The sequence below is a fragment of the Acipenser ruthenus genome, chromosome 21, assembly GCF_902713425.1.
Source record: "Acipenser ruthenus chromosome 21, fAciRut3.2 maternal haplotype, whole genome shotgun sequence".
Classification (NCBI taxonomy): Eukaryota; Metazoa; Chordata; class Actinopteri; order Acipenseriformes; family Acipenseridae; genus Acipenser; species Acipenser ruthenus.
Window position 1 is genome coordinate 31,574,769 of NC_081209.1, and position 14,852 is coordinate 31,589,620.

Consider the following 14,852-nt stretch of genomic DNA (forward strand, 5'->3'; position numbering starts at 1 on the left):
AAATAGGAATTTCCTTGAAACACACTGTAAACTAATATAGCCATGAAGCAGAAACAAAGCTAATGAAGCCAGTCTGTAGTTATCTAAAAAACACACATTATATATATATATATATATATATATATATATATATATATATATATATATATATATATATATATATATATATATATTATATATATATATATATATATATAATCCCTATATACAAAATTAGCAACAATTTAAAGGGACAGATTTTACCATTGTTTTAGTATTACCTGAGTGTGATTTTTTATGAACCAGGCACCTAGAACAGATTACAGTAAGCAGCTGTAGGTTTGCAGAGCGATTGTCAGAGTGGGGTGACAGAAGCAGAGTAACAGAGGGGGATTACTCTCAATGCTGGTGCATTGACACAGAGGGGGTCACCAGAGCCAGCTGTCCGAGTGCTGCAGGCAGTAGCAGGACTGTTCAAGGGCAGCAGTCAGCTCCTGGTAACCCTGCTCTCTCCAGCTCGGGAGCAGCCTCTCGCTGTTGAGTACCTCAAGCTGTGGGGTGCCATTGCGCAGGATCTGGTAGAGGCAGGGCCACTGGCTCTGTATCTCTAGCCTGGTCCTGCAGTCCAGGGTGATCCCGCGCAGTACCTTCTTGGCGCGGAGCTCTCTCAGGGCAGGGAGGTCCAGGCAGGAGAACACCAGCCCCCGGCTTGGAGACACGTCCAGGAACTCGAGCGAGCGGGACTCCAGGCAGTAGGAGATGCCCAGGTCTCGGAGAGGCACCAGGACATGAAGGGTTAAGGACTTGAGGTTATGCAGGGACCTGGTCAGTGTCTGCATGGTGCTGGGGCTGACCCCCTTGAAAACCCAGAAGTACTTGAGCTCCAGGACGCAGAGGTGCTGGAACCGCGACAGGAGGGAGAGGGAGGTCTGGGACCAGTCGAAGTGCAGGCGCATGGTGGTGACGCGGGGGCAGTTCTGAAGCAGCTTCCTGAGAAGCGCCTGGAAGTTGCTGACCTGTTCCATTTTGGTCAGGCTCTCTTGGTGCGAGCTGTACTTGTGCTCGGCCTGGAGGCAGACCCCCAAGGGCTCCAGCTGTGTGAAAGTCCAGTTCAGGCCCAGCTCGCTCAGGTCTCCGCAGTGGACGCTCTCCAGGAACTCGGACAGGAACTCCACCCACCTGTTCTCCTGGTCTCCCAGGTTGAAGCTGGCCTTGAGGACGAGTAAGCTGGCTCCCCGAGAGGCCAGGTGGTGGGCGTACTGGTGGACCCAGGCCTTCCATCGCTCAAATTCCTTAATGGACACCAGCATGCTCTCCATCCCCAGCAGGGTTACTCCTCTGCGGGTGAAGTCTGCCACCCGCCACAGCTTTCCAGTCCGGACCAGCCGGCTCCAGCTGTGGCACACCAGGGCAGCGGTGCACTTCTCCACTTCAGTGAGGAACGAGAGCACGTGGACCTGGCACTCCACTGGCAGCAAACCGAAAGGGAACACAGCTGGGTCACTGCGCGCGCCGAAGGGGGCTGGGGAACCACAAGGCAAAGGGGCCGAGCTCCACACCAGACTCCTACTGCGCCTACGCCCCCTGGAGCCTACAGCGGGGGCTCCTCTTCTCCTCGCGGGCATGAGGGAGAAAGTGCAAGATCCACAAGAGACCTGATTTAGAACCGTGCGTCTTTCTGCGCAGTTTGAGAGATTTACAGGGCACCTCCTCTCAACTGCTACAGAAACCTCTCTGTTTGGTCAGTCATGCCAAGAGCTGAGCAACTTAAAGCTGGAAGGGGAAGAGCTGCACACCCTACCCAAGCTGCTTGCTGTAGCTTTGTTTCTTACTGGGTCCACTCTTTGCATATTAACTGAAAGGTGCTTTGCAAGGGGTGTACCATTGTTGTTGCTTAAATGCTAGTCACCACCGGAAAGCACTTGCTGTGGTCCAAAAAAAAAAAAAAAGTGAAGGCTTTCTCTGTAAACATTTTGAGTTTTGCAGCATGCCTCGTGGAGCACACTGCTCTGTGGTTCAGTACTCTCTGTCAGTGCAGGGTCACACAGGGGATTACTTCTTTGTGAGGATAAGAGGGCAGTGTTATTTAACCCCCAATATCAGATCTCCTCTGTTTCTTCTGAAACCTAAGTGAAAAAGTAGAAAACAATACATTTAGAGTACAATCTTGTTCTGTATTTTGTACTGTAGGACAGAAGTATGCTTATGCCATTACTTAAATGGGTTAAGATTGTAATTCGGCACAGTCCAGTAACACACACCACTGCTCCATCATAAAAATGAAAGGAATATTTGGGTTTTAGCATATACATATGGAACGCAGCAATTACGCCACTTTACGTACCTCAGTGTAGTTTTCTGATTAAACATTTGAAAAATAATGACAACCGAGAGTAAAGCACCCTACTCCTACACTGCGTAACACAGGACACCCGGACGAACTGGCAGTCAGTACATTGAAACCTCGATTACCCTAATCAACACTAACGTGGTTACTTCATAGACACAGGAGGCTGTGTGGTACACTGGTTAAAGGGTTTGTAGCGAGGAGGTCCCCCGGTTCAAACCCCTGCTCACTCATTGCCTCACTGTGTGTTCTTGAGCAAGTCACTTCACCTCCTTGTGCTCGTCTTTCGGGTGAGACGTTGTTGTTGTAAGTGACTCTGCAGCTGATGCACACCCCAGTCTCTGTAAGTCGCCTTGGATAAAGGCCTCTGCTAAATAAACAAATAATAATACTTTACAACTCAGCATTGCATTACCGCCGTCAATAACAGTGTCTAACTCTCCTCCGCTAACGAAGCTGTTTCCTTATACAGTAACGACAATGGGAATTCTGAATTATTCCTTATTCGAGCTGAATAGGGAAATAGTGTTCCAGCCAGCAACTTACAGCTCACAAGACCAGCACCAAAGGGTTTTGCCCACACAAGCACGCGCCCCCCCCCCCCCCCCCAAAAAAAAAACTTTATTTCCTTATTCACTGCGACTTTCAACTGGGTTGCAAGGAATCCAAAATAAAATAAAAAAAATCCCTTCCGGTTTAAAAAATAAAATCCATGCTGTCGAAATGTACATTTTTAAAGTCAAATCTACGCTAACATATTTATTATTATTATCGTTATAACTTTAAATACATTTATTTAAATGTTACTATACGGTATGCGTACAAGAAGTTAAAGCCTCTCTTCATTCTTTGAATTTGCAATGATTTCATTCATACTTACCTATCATTATTTACATGTATTTAAATGATAGCTCGTCTCTCCCGTCGTTGTTCTGCGTTTTGTCATCAGTATGCGCCACACGTCTGCGCACTCTTGTTTCGTATAATGTAGTTTTAGCTTTAATAAAGGAGTCAAGCAGTTGTTTGAGAACTGGGGGAAAAGGTATCTTTATCAGGGACACCCGGCGTCTTTCCCTACACAGTCATCATGAACAAAGCTCACTATATGAAATAGATTTAATACCCCTTAGATTTAAATTTCTGTCACAGTTAACATTTTATTATTGAGCATAATCACATAATAATCAATCATTGCGTTCAACTGAGCATAATCACATAATAATCAATCATTGCGTTCAACTGATTCTTAAAAAGACATAAATACAGCTATAATGATTACAAAAATAAAATGTAGTTATTGAGCTATACAAAACAACGAATGAGTCTTTCTTGTTTGTGTGCTTTGTTTCCGGTCGGACACTATTCGTAACCTGGACTCTGATGAGCCTTCACAGTTATCGCGAGAGTTCTCTTAAAAACAATAAATACAGTACTTACAAAAAACGACAATGATCAAATCAATTTTGATCTTCAATAACCATGGAAAACCGCGTCTTATTAGGTTTTACCAGTTCTTTGTAAGTAGGTAGTATCTTATATACCCTTTTTAAATGCATGTGCTTTGCAGAAATGTTAATTATTATATTACACTTAATATGTGTGTAGTACTAGTCAGTGAGCAAATGATTAATGATTCAGTGTTTTGTGGAAAAAGTGATTTAGTACGTACATTGCAATGTGGCTTTTATTAAATTACTGTTCTTTTAATATGGCAGCGGAGAAAAGCAAGTAGCATACTGAACTGAGGAACATTTCACACGTCTAGTCTATTGACAAGATGAATTGCTCACATTTATATGAATTCCTCACGGCCTCACCCGTGAGATGTCCTCTCGACGGGTCACATTGTGCAGACTGTGTTATTTTATCTGCAGTGTCCGACAGTTTCAGTTTCTTTCTGTGGTCCGTTTCCAGCATTCTGTCGTAGTCGTTTATCATTCGGACCCTGTGCATCCCTTCTGTTACAGTGCCGTTTGTTTTCATTCACTAATATCAACAGACGTGAACTAAAAAGAGGTTTCCCTATTTCCATACCTTTATGCCAGTTATTTTTCTAATGGTTATATACCTTGTAAGAACTGCCTTTTTTAAAACCCTTCTAGCTCCCAGGGCTGTACCTGAACAACTGCATTTCAAAATAAATAAACACATACATGCATTTTGTTCCTGTTCATGCAAAACGACTTTAAACCATCCTTGTTTTATATCAGCTCTTACACATTTTTTGAGCTCTTATACAATTAAGACCTATTCCTGAAAGAATCTTTTGTAAATGCTGTCCGGTGTACAGATTTCTTTTCTCATAGTAAAACTGCATACAAACCACCATCCTCTTCTGTCTGCTTGGTTCATATTGTTGGGAATGGCAGAGCTGAAAAGCAGTGCATTGTAAATGCAGAAGTGGACTGGCTCTGGCAGGATACTGTAGTTTAGAAAAGGGATGAGGTCAGGAGGGTTGGAGTTCTGGGAAAGGGGTTTGTGTGTGTTCTTGTTAGGGAATTTAGTTTCCTGAATTTAAAAAAAAAATTGAAACCTGGATCCCACTCTCCTTTTTATTAAATATTTATTTCCATTTGTCCTAGCCTGAGGACATGCAGCAGCAAATAATCAGAGAAACGTTCCATCTGGTGTCTAAAAGGGATGACAACGTGTGTAACTTCTTGGAAGGAGGAAGGTACAGTATGGGGGTGAGGGGGGTTCTGCTACACTGGGCTGGTATAGGATGATTGATAGGGATGACAGCGTGTGTAACCTCTTGGAGGAAGGTACAGTATGGGGGTGAGGGGGTTTCTGCTACACTGGGCTGGTATAGGATGATTGATAGAAGCTGCAGGTGTATAGGGGGAGGGCTGCTGGTCACATTGCTGAACCACACAGTTCAGAACGGCTGGCTGGTATTGGCTGTTTTTATAGCTAACAGTTTTCAGATTTGATGTGGCAGGTGAGGGACAGCTCAGTGTAATAAAGGCATTGTTCACTAGGGGTGCGACAGTATAACCATGGTCATGATCCGGGACAGGTCACATTAAAGCTAATAAAGGCATTGTTCACTAGGGGTGTGACAGTATAACCATGGTCATGATCCGGGACAGGTCACAGTGCATGTGTATCACAGTGCATGTTATCATCCTGGTGGCCATGCTTCACGAGTGGTAAGATCAAATGGTCGTCACTGAAGCCAAAGTGAGATCATGCATTCAAGTCAACAACAGATCACATGAACATTTAGAGCAGCTGTACAATGCTATTGGTCACGTATCATTCAATACACTTGAAATACTAGTGAGGTCTGAATCACAATACCCAGTGAGCTGTTGCAGCCCCTGCTCTTTCTTCACCATGTGCAGTAACCCTGTCTGTCTGTCTGCCTGCGTCATGTCTTGCAGTTTAATCGGAGGCTCTGATTACAAGCTGATCTACAGACACTACGCCACCCTGTACTTCGTGTTCTGTGTGGACTCCTGTGAAAGCGAGCTGGGGATTCTCGACCTCATACAGGTTGGTGTGGAGCTTGTCCCAGGTCTAGTGACTCAGGGTCCCTTTTCATCCATTTCCGCACTCTTAATTCTAGAGCGCTGAAGTTAAACCAGCAAGTCTAATTCCACTGTCAAATCTGAGATCGTTTTGTAATGCAATCATGTAATATTGGTTTTTTATTATAGAATTAGTGTTCTCTGAGCTCAAAACGTTTGTCATTGCATTTTCTTAAAACATTTTTATTATTATTATTATTATTTCTGAAGTGATAGAAATTAGCAAAGACAATAGTGCCAGCAGGGCTTTTAAAAAAATAAATAAAAAAAATAAATTTGGAATTGATCAGTCAGCTGAAATTGACTATTAATTCATATACTCATAAAATCATACAATATTGTCAGGTTAATCTTAACAATTGTAAGTCACCCTGGATAAGGGCATCTGCTGAGAAATAAATAATAATAAATAATAATTATTATTATTATTCAGTGCTGATCCACAAGGTGGTGTAGTTGCATACAGTTCAGTTGCCTTACAATGATAGGCCTGTGCCAACTTATTTCTCAGCCTGTTTTGTAAAAATAAAGAATGTGTTGCAAGCTGTATTCGGCATGACCCCTTTGTATAGCTCTAAGAAATCTGAAACGAGTGGGTGGAGTACCAGCCAAGGATTGGCTCAAGCCTTTGTCAGCGTACTCCTTGAGCACATGCTTGGCATTCATACCCCCTCCAGCACGTTTCCACGTACTGTACAACAGTACTGGGCATGTGCAAATCCATGCTAGGCAATTTGTTGTAAATTGATAACCTCAATATTGTAAAATAAAGTACAGTGCTGTTATTGTCATATGGTAGATTTTAAATTAATTCAGACATGGAGATATCCAGTTTGTTGTTGCTGCTGTAATTAGTTAGTTTTCTTAAAGAAGAATTGTTTTGTGTAGTGCTCCTATACAACAGGAAATGGGTAAAGACCTTGGACCCTTCACTCTGCAACCAATTAATGCACAGCGCCCGTTGCTATGGAAACATGTCCTCTCTTCAATGTGGTTGTAGCTTGACAAGAAAACATGTTAGTGTGGGTTCCTGTAGAGGGCTGTTCACTCCTGAAATGAACCGCTGGGACGAATGGACAAAGTTAGTGTTCCAGTTCTACACTGATAAAGACAGCATCGATTCTTACTACTTTTTGAATTTGCAGACACTGCAGATGCGTCCTAGAAAGACTCGGCCATGGAAAAGCAGTGTTTTTGTCATTTTGCAATGAGCTATGGAAAAATCCCCCAAATAGAGGGTCTGGCTGCAGCTGTGCTTGTGGATTAATTACAGGGTGTGTTCCTCTGTAACAATGTGTGATGCATCATGCTGTGTGCACCAGGGTTTAACTCTGTAATCCACAAGGAGTTTTCAAATGAGAAAAGCTACTTTATTTATCCAACTGCATTCCGTTTCTTTTTTTTTTTTCTTTCTGTCCGGCAACACACAGTGTACTGCATATGAAAAAATTCTGCTTTGCGAGGCTGGGTTTAAAGAATAGTAATACAGAGGGGTGGCTAAGAATTGTGTCAGAGACTATAGAGAAATGAGCATTAACCCAGTATTTGAAACGTCTTCTCTAGTATTTCCAGCTGCTTCTTGACCCAAAAGGAGCACGTTTTTCTTGTTCCTGTTCCTTTTTCTTTTTTTTTTTTTTTGAAGCAGAACCTTTAATAAACAACAACGTGTTGCACAGCGTTCAACAAGCCAAACAGATTTTGTCAGTTTTTCCATCAGTTTAAAAGTTGAAATTATATCAATGTGTTTTTGAGCATTTCTAAACAAAACAACAACTGAAAAGTAGAGGCAGGATCTATAGAAGCTGTCCTGATGGTGGACTGACAAACTAACCCTTTATATCTATATTAGGTGCTGCATGCCTACTGTGTAATAACTAAGAAAAGGCAGCATGTGCCGTTTACTGTAGATAAGAGGCTGCTGACCCTTTGCTACTTTGGTCTCGTGTGAGTCTTCATGACTCTGCCCTATGGAAACTTGCCATGTGAAGCAGAGGTTCAGAGTGAAGTTATGTAACAAGCAGAAATACTCAATATAATGTGCCCTGTGTCCTCGTCCGCATCTCTGTCCTTTAGGGGGTCCTGGCAAGGGAGGGTAGTTACACCCCAAAACAAATAAGAAACTTTGAAATGAAAGCAAAGAAATACCGGTGACGCATGTAGAAGGGCAACAAAAGCATGATGTGTGGGAAATGCCAATCCCGGCTTCCTTTCTAAGAGCAGACCCTTGTAATGATTGCCAGTAATCAGTTAACCAGTATACAGCGCTCCAGCCATGTACACCACAGCTTCAGTGGAAGGAAGGAAAGCAGGAGTAAGGTTCACTTGGTAAGTATTTGAAGTGCAGGTTGATTCTTCACTGACACACATGCAGTTCTGTTAGTTAGGTATGGGTGGGTTATGAACCAGCCCTACATGTGATTGCTGTGTCATGTGCTGGGAACACAAGGGGAATAAAAACTGACATCGTCTAGTGCTGGGACAAACACCTGGTTATGGAAACACACGGTTCTACCAAAAATAGCCATCATCATCTTCCAATGATGTATTTAACTGCACAGTAATCATTAGACCTGTGATTCATGTGGAAGGGTTGTTTGTTTCTGTGTGAGATTCTGTTTGTCTGATCACAGCAGATCACCTTCAGCAATGTGACTTTTAAAATATGTTGAGTCATCTGTGTTCATCACTTTTTTGCTTCTGTTAACTGGGTTTGCAGGCCTGTACGGGAGACAAAGGTAACCCCTTGACTTAGTGTGTGTTGGGGTGCAAGTTCCAAAGTGTGTGTTGGGGTGCAAGTTCTAGTAATTAAAACACAGCTTTTTTTTTTTTTGACAATTAAACGCGGTCATGTTTTTGTAGGGTTTCCAGGTCTGGAGAATTAGTCCTTGATATTATTTATGTTCCTTTTTTCAGGTTTTTGTGGAAACTCTCGATAAATGCTTTGAAAATGTCTGTGAGCTGGATCTGATATTCCACGTGGATAAGGTAAGGGTCATTGCAATGTAAACACAGAGTATGCAGCTTCTACAAAGTACAAGCCTGTCCCTGTGCATTTAATATACACACACACACCACACACACTGTGGCAAAGGCTCTGGTTCCTAAAGTCACTCACTCAATTCTTCCATTGGTGTGCCAACATCAGTTTCCAAGCTTCCCAATATTTTAAACATGTTATTGAGGTCAAATATTAATAATAATAATAATAATAATAATAATAATAATAATAATAATAATAATTGGATGTTTGTTTCTCTGTGGTTTCACATGGAGTGTTGTGATTGTTACTCACTTGGTTGTATTGTTAAGCTGAGGGAACACGCAGCCTCTTTGTGGCTTGGAACTTGGTTTCAGGAGACTGTGTTTCAGGACACTGCACGGCACAACAGGAGAGACTTGGGGTTTGATACAGCAAAGTTGCCACAAACTAGGTCTCCCAGTCCCTCAGCTTTACTTCAATTGAACAACCTTGAACAGAGACATCTCTCCCATAATAATAGGGGTTTAACACCTGGAGATAGACCATGGTCAAACTGTAAACTGATCTGAACCATAATCTAAACCTGAACAAGAAAGAACCTCACTCACTGCCTGGTGAGAGGAACTATTTTAGCTTGTTACAAAACAATGACAAGGTTTAATGGTGTAACAGTTCATTGACCCTGCTGTGCATCCCCTGATAAAGTTTATTGCACCTTACTGTATCAAGATGCTGATAATGTAGGGTACAGGATGTATGTCTCAATACCTGGAAAGTGTAGAGTGGTTTTGATCAAAATAATTTAAAAGAAGCTATTATTGCAATGCTGAGTTTGTATTTATTGATTCAAATGGCTTGCTGAATTGCCAGACGTGAGCAAACCATTCCATTATTCTAACTGTGTGTGTGTGTGTGTGTAATGTGAGCTGTACAATATAACTGCTTAACCCTGAAGCAAAGCTGTAACGTTTGTCATACTTGATCTTTCCCATTTATTTTTGTATTGTTCAGCGGGGTCGCTGGACTTTTAACCTCTGAGGGTGTTAGAGCTTGCATTGTACTTTCACAAGCCTTGGTGAGATTGGACCTTTCTATCACACTATAATGATAACAGCACGATACGCAAACATCATAAAATCTAAGCCGTGGAATTTATTTCCGGAACTGATGTATGAGAGTTCTAGCGATGCGCACGTCACTAAACAGTTCTAACATGAGTTCTGGAACTGATGTATGAGAGTTCTAGCGATGCGCCCGTCACTAAACCAGTGATGGGCAATTCCGGTCCTGGAGGACCGGTGACCCTCCTGGTTTTTGTTCCAACTGTACCCTAAATTACTTAATTGGACCAATTAAGTGCTTATTAGAATTTAGGGTACAGTACAGACAGGAATGGAAATAAGACTCCCATTGCATAGCAGTTTCACCCATTTAAGGTTTTACTATGAGCTTGATAAGCCACAGTGTTTAGGTAACAAACTGAGGTGTGTTCTGCTAAACTCGTAGTAAAATCAGGATCAGGCGGCTGTGGTTATTGGAGTGGAGCGGGTCCTGCACTATACTGTAAATGCTACTCCTAGGGTTGGGATACCAGTCCTGTGTCGGCCGGTTAAGCCACTTGCTTGCACGACTAGAGAACTTGATCATGTAGGCTCAGGCATTGAGCTGTTCACTGCCGCCTCATTCGTCTGGGGTTTAAAAGCAGGAGACAGTGGAGGAGCTCAGTTAACAGTTGTTTGTTCCTGTGCCACACAGCTACACAGAGGAGTCCATACTATACTGCAGGGGAAAAAAAAGTATTCAAATTGTATTGATGCACAGTCTCAGTTTAATGTGTTTTTTATTACATGTAAGTGTTTACTCAAAAGAATCCTGCTGAGAGAGATAACAGATCAGCAAATATTAAACACATGTCTCAAGGTTTACAGAAGTTATGTAGCTTTGCCTGTATTCTTCTGAGCTTTTTGCCAGGATATAAAACAATATTCCTTATGCTTTCCTTCATACAAAACATATTCAATCAGTTAGTGAACAATCTGAATACTGCCGTGTTCTGATCAATCTTTTACCAGCGTGTGCTGTAATTTACAATATTCGATACTGGCTTGTGAAAGCAGAAGCTTGTTGTGCTCCAGTGTAAATGTAGCCCACAGTCCCAGAGGCACTGAGCAAGAATCCATACTGTGTGTAACCATGTTGTGTCCTGTCCATCGTGTTTACTTTCCACCCCCCTGGGATGGAAAGCTCTGAGCTTTGTGCGTTTGTGTCCTCTTCTCTTCAGGTGCACTACATTCTCCAGCAGGTGGTGATGGGTGGCATGGTGCTGGAGACCAACATGAACGAGATTGTGACTCAGGTGGAGAATCAGAACCGGCTGGAGAAATCTGAGGTGAGTGCTTTACCTGCAAATTCAGCCTTATACCTAAAGTGACCAAATGTCACGTTTTGGACGGGACAGTCACTCTTTCGGAACACTGGTCCCAGTGTCCTCAGAACCTTTCTTGGGACACTCCTTTAGTCCCGTTTTTTTTCCCTGAGCATCGTTGCACCGGTAACAGAATATTGTATTTTCATGCAGGCTGCTGTGTTACTACCATATCTAACTTACTACAGTACAATGATAATTGATGTGACTAAAGAGAGGGTTGAACGAGCAGTAGCATTAAACAGCGGCTGTACAGTGCCGTGCAAATCTGGAGAATTACTGAACAGTCAACGTTCATTTCCAACCAATCACAGAGAACTGTGGGTGGGTTCATCTACTGAGTGTTGCTAACCGAACTGGTGGCTTGGTCCATGTCTCCACCTATACAGTTGACTCAAAAATAAACTCCTGCCAAGATCAGCAAAGAAATAAACCTTTGTAAAACGCATAGTTCTCTAATTCAGATTGTCGGTAGACGCTTTCTCGTGATCACTGATTGGTACTCAATAAGGGAATAGGCAGGAAATGTCATCATGCAATGAACACGTTTTTTAACAGGCTCCTTTGTGGTTTAAGCAATGCCCGTCGGCTGACAGCATGTTAAAAGAGGAATTTAGAAATACAACTATTCGGAGAAACTGAAAGGGTTTGCCTACCTGGATTACTGTTTACCAGACTTAATGCCTACTTCACAGGGAAGTTCCTGTTTCTGTAATCAGAGCAGCTTCTACACAAAACTCAGAAAAGCTGACTATCTATGAAAAAATGGGGAAGCTTAACCACTGGAAGATCAATGTTGCATGTATTGTTTTTATTCAAGTTAGTTCACAGAGTATACAGCGTGAACAGTGAGGTGCGCTCCCTGGGCTTCGCAGAGTGAAACTGAAGCTCTGAGCAATGGGCTATTCCTTTAATCCAGATCTCAGAGGCATGTTATGATTCTTTGTCATAAGATAGATAATACATCAAAATAAAGAGCTGAAGAGCAAGCAGGTCATGACCCAGACTACTGATTATGGGGACTTTAGCTTTTCTCCAACTCAGCAACCACGTCGATAGAGGGTGGATCCTGCCTGTGGCTCTTAACATGACTTCCCTTCTCCTTGAACCATGCTGACCAAAAACACCACTGCTATTCTTAGGCATGCTCTGTAGTTGCACTATTGACCTTAAACAGTGCACTTCATTTACTGCACACAGTCCAAAGATGTTCCAGAAATTCAATATTTAAAAAAAAATAGATTCTTTGAAGTAACCATTTAATACATAGAAATATTGAGATAAGGTTTTTATACAGGAAGGGCCTGGTTTGCAGATTGGACACTGGAGGATGGCATAGAGAAAGATGGAAAGTGGAAATCAGAGAGAGAAGATGCAGTTTCTTAGACAGAAAAGGGACTAGATTTGCAGCAGTAATCAGCAATAAAATTGAGGGGGAGATTGAAAATCTGTGAATTTAATATTATTGAATTGCTTCTGTCTAATGTAATAACTATACCTGCTGTGGAGAAATTTAATTACAAAGACAATAAGATCATGTATTCACAAAAAATTCAGTAAAAAAAGTAAAAGATTGCACTCTGAATATCACCATGAATCTCTGCATTCACTTTCAATATGATATTAGATCAAACATGAAAGTAGAAAACCTAGAGCTTCCCCATAGCTTGGAAGTTGGAAGTTATCCACAATATTTCCATACTGTCCCAGTTTAAAGACTTACAAATCTGGTCACCTTACTTATACCGTACTGGTGCACTTGCCCCATTGAGGCGAGGAAGCATATATGTGTTGCACGGGATGAACAGCACAATGCTTTACCTGAGGGCTTCAATGCACAGCACAAAGCTACAATGCTTTACATGAGGGCTTCAATGCACAGCATTGAGCTACAATGCTTTACCTGAGGGCTTCAATGCACAGCACTGAGCTACAATGCTTACACTCCCTACAATGAGCCTTGCAGAGTTTTTTAGAGGCATTTTTGTTTTAATAAGCATAGTAAATGATCCAAGCTGAAACAGCAGCAAGTCCTACAGGAAGCACATACCAGGTATGCAATGCAATGTCAGGAGAATGTAGTTGTTTCCCAGTAAAATGAATTGAATTTCAGAACTTCCGCTTCAGCAGAAAGCTCAGCTTTTGATTTGTTTGTTTTTTAGGGGGGTCTGTCGGCTGCTCCGGCCCGTGCGGTCTCTGCCGTGAAGAACATGAACCTCCCTGAAATCCCTCGCAACATCAACATCGGAGACATCAACATCAAAGTGCCCAACCTCTCCCCCTTCGTCTAACCCTGCACTGCCAAGGAGACCTGCAGCCCCGGGAGGGATAACATGCAGCTGACTCCACATCGCAAATGTTTAGTGGGGTGCTAGTAAAAAGAGACCGATCTGTGCTCTAGTGACCGTCTGGTAGGGTAGGGAATGGAGATCTCTTTATAGACAGGAAAGCCACAAACAATGAGCCCTCCAGGTTTTCATGACCCCATTATTTTACATGTTAAAAGCACTGCTGTTGTACCCTTGAGCAAGGTACTTTACCTAGATTGCTCCAGTAAAAACCCAACTGTATAAATGGGTAATTGTATGTAAAATAATGTGATATCTGTATAATGTGAAATAATGTATAATGTGATATCTTGTAACAATTGTAAGTCGCCCTGGATAAGGGCGTCTGCTAAGAAATAAATAATAATAATAATGCTTTGATGCAAATCCGGTGATACTGATATACTCATTTCAATGTACTCTGGTCAAAATTGTGCTCCAATTAACTGGTGTTTCAGTACAGTGCAGTCTCTTCTTACATTGTTTTCAATGGCTTTTGGGCATTGCCTTTTCTTTAAAGATTTGTAGATTTGCTGGCCCTTTTTCTGTTCCTTCCTCCCAGCGCTCTGTACAGCTGTCTGTTTTGTTTGGTTTGGATTTATCGTTCCGATGACTTCTTGGAAGTAATGTCTGCTACAGCATGACCACAGAGTTCTGAACCGGTTCAATCAGATCCGCTCCCTCTGTGTTCCGTCTTCTCTTCGAAGGTCCAGGACTGGCTGCACCTGCCCAGTCATGCCCAACGATTTTTTGAAATGAGAAAAGCAACTTTATTTATGTGACTAGATTCCATTTCTTTCTTTTTTTTCTGTCCAGCAAAACACAATGTACTGCATATGAAAAATGATGCTTGTGAGGCTGGATTTACAAAATAATATGTAGGGGTAGCTAAGCATTGCATCAGACGTGGTGCAGAAATGGAACAATGTAACCGTGCTTTGTATTTGCACCATCCATTTTGTTCTTACAGATGCTGCAGTGTGGTTTGATATGTAATGATGTCTCCAACTGCTGTACTTGTATTGTTCCTAAGCTACTGTACAATAAAAATCCCCTGTTCAAATGGTGTTACACCCTCTTCCTGTGTGGTTGGGGAAGTGGATTTGTTTTGCAGTCCGGTGCTGTAAATAGTTACTGTAAATCGTACATATTGTTGCGTTAAATGTACATATTGTTAGCCCCCTAACCATGTATTTATTTGTATTCATACCGTGTAAATAATGGACTTTAAAAAAAAGAAATGTTTATAAATGGGTCCTTA

General features: G+C 42.1%; 2 protein-coding genes across 8 annotated transcripts; one reads left to right on the forward strand and one right to left on the reverse strand.

Annotated features, from left to right (window-relative positions):
• Positions 1–204: 204 nt before the first annotated feature.
• LOC117427675 (uncharacterized) lies at positions 205–3,648 on the reverse strand. Of its 6 annotated transcripts, none has more exons than XM_058995582.1 (3): positions 3,207–3,648; positions 2,596–2,693; positions 205–2,105 (listed from the first exon to the last, which is right to left on the reverse strand). In XM_058995582.1, the coding sequence occupies exon 3, from the start codon at positions 1,602–1,604 to the stop codon at positions 408–410; it is 1,197 nt and encodes a 398-aa protein (XP_058851565.1). In that variant the 5' UTR covers positions 1,605–2,105; positions 2,596–2,693; positions 3,207–3,648; the 3' UTR covers positions 205–407. The 6 variants fall into 6 exon arrangements, with proteins under 6 accessions (XP_058851565.1, XP_058851563.1, XP_058851564.1 ...); XM_058995580.1 differs by having other exon boundaries at positions 2,596–2,696; XM_058995581.1 differs by having other exon boundaries at positions 2,557–2,696.
• A 41-nt stretch (positions 3,649–3,689) lies between these two features.
• On the forward strand, positions 3,690–14,654 carry LOC131699170 (AP-3 complex subunit sigma-2). 2 transcript variants are annotated; one of them, XM_058995596.1, is made up of 6 exons: positions 3,690–3,843; positions 4,909–5,000; positions 5,713–5,824; positions 8,773–8,844; positions 11,121–11,228; positions 13,427–14,654. In XM_058995596.1, exons 1-6 carry the CDS (start codon positions 3,775–3,777, stop codon positions 13,553–13,555), a joined length of 582 nt encoding a protein of 193 aa, XP_058851579.1. In that variant the 5' UTR covers positions 3,690–3,774; the 3' UTR covers positions 13,556–14,654. The 2 variants fall into 2 exon arrangements, with proteins under 2 accessions (XP_058851579.1, XP_058851580.1); XM_058995597.1 differs by having other exon boundaries at positions 3,732–3,847.
• Positions 14,655–14,852: the final 198 nt, after the last annotated feature.

Coding starts and splice junctions, on each gene's coding strand:
- LOC117427675 (XM_034045864.3), bottom strand. CDS start 1,604: ATGCCCGCGAGGAGAAGAGGAGCCCCCGCTGTAGGCTCCAGGGGGCGT.
- LOC131699170 (XM_058995596.1), top strand. CDS start 3,775: ATGATCAAATCAATTTTGATCTTCAATAACCATGGAAAACCGCGTCTT. Junction 3,844..4,908: donor TTAGGTTTTACCAGTTCTTT/GTAAGTAGGTAG, acceptor CATTTGTCCTAG/CCTGAGGACATGCAGCAGCA. Junction 5,001..5,712: donor AACTTCTTGGAAGGAGGAAG/GTACAGTATGGG, acceptor CATGTCTTGCAG/TTTAATCGGAGGCTCTGATT.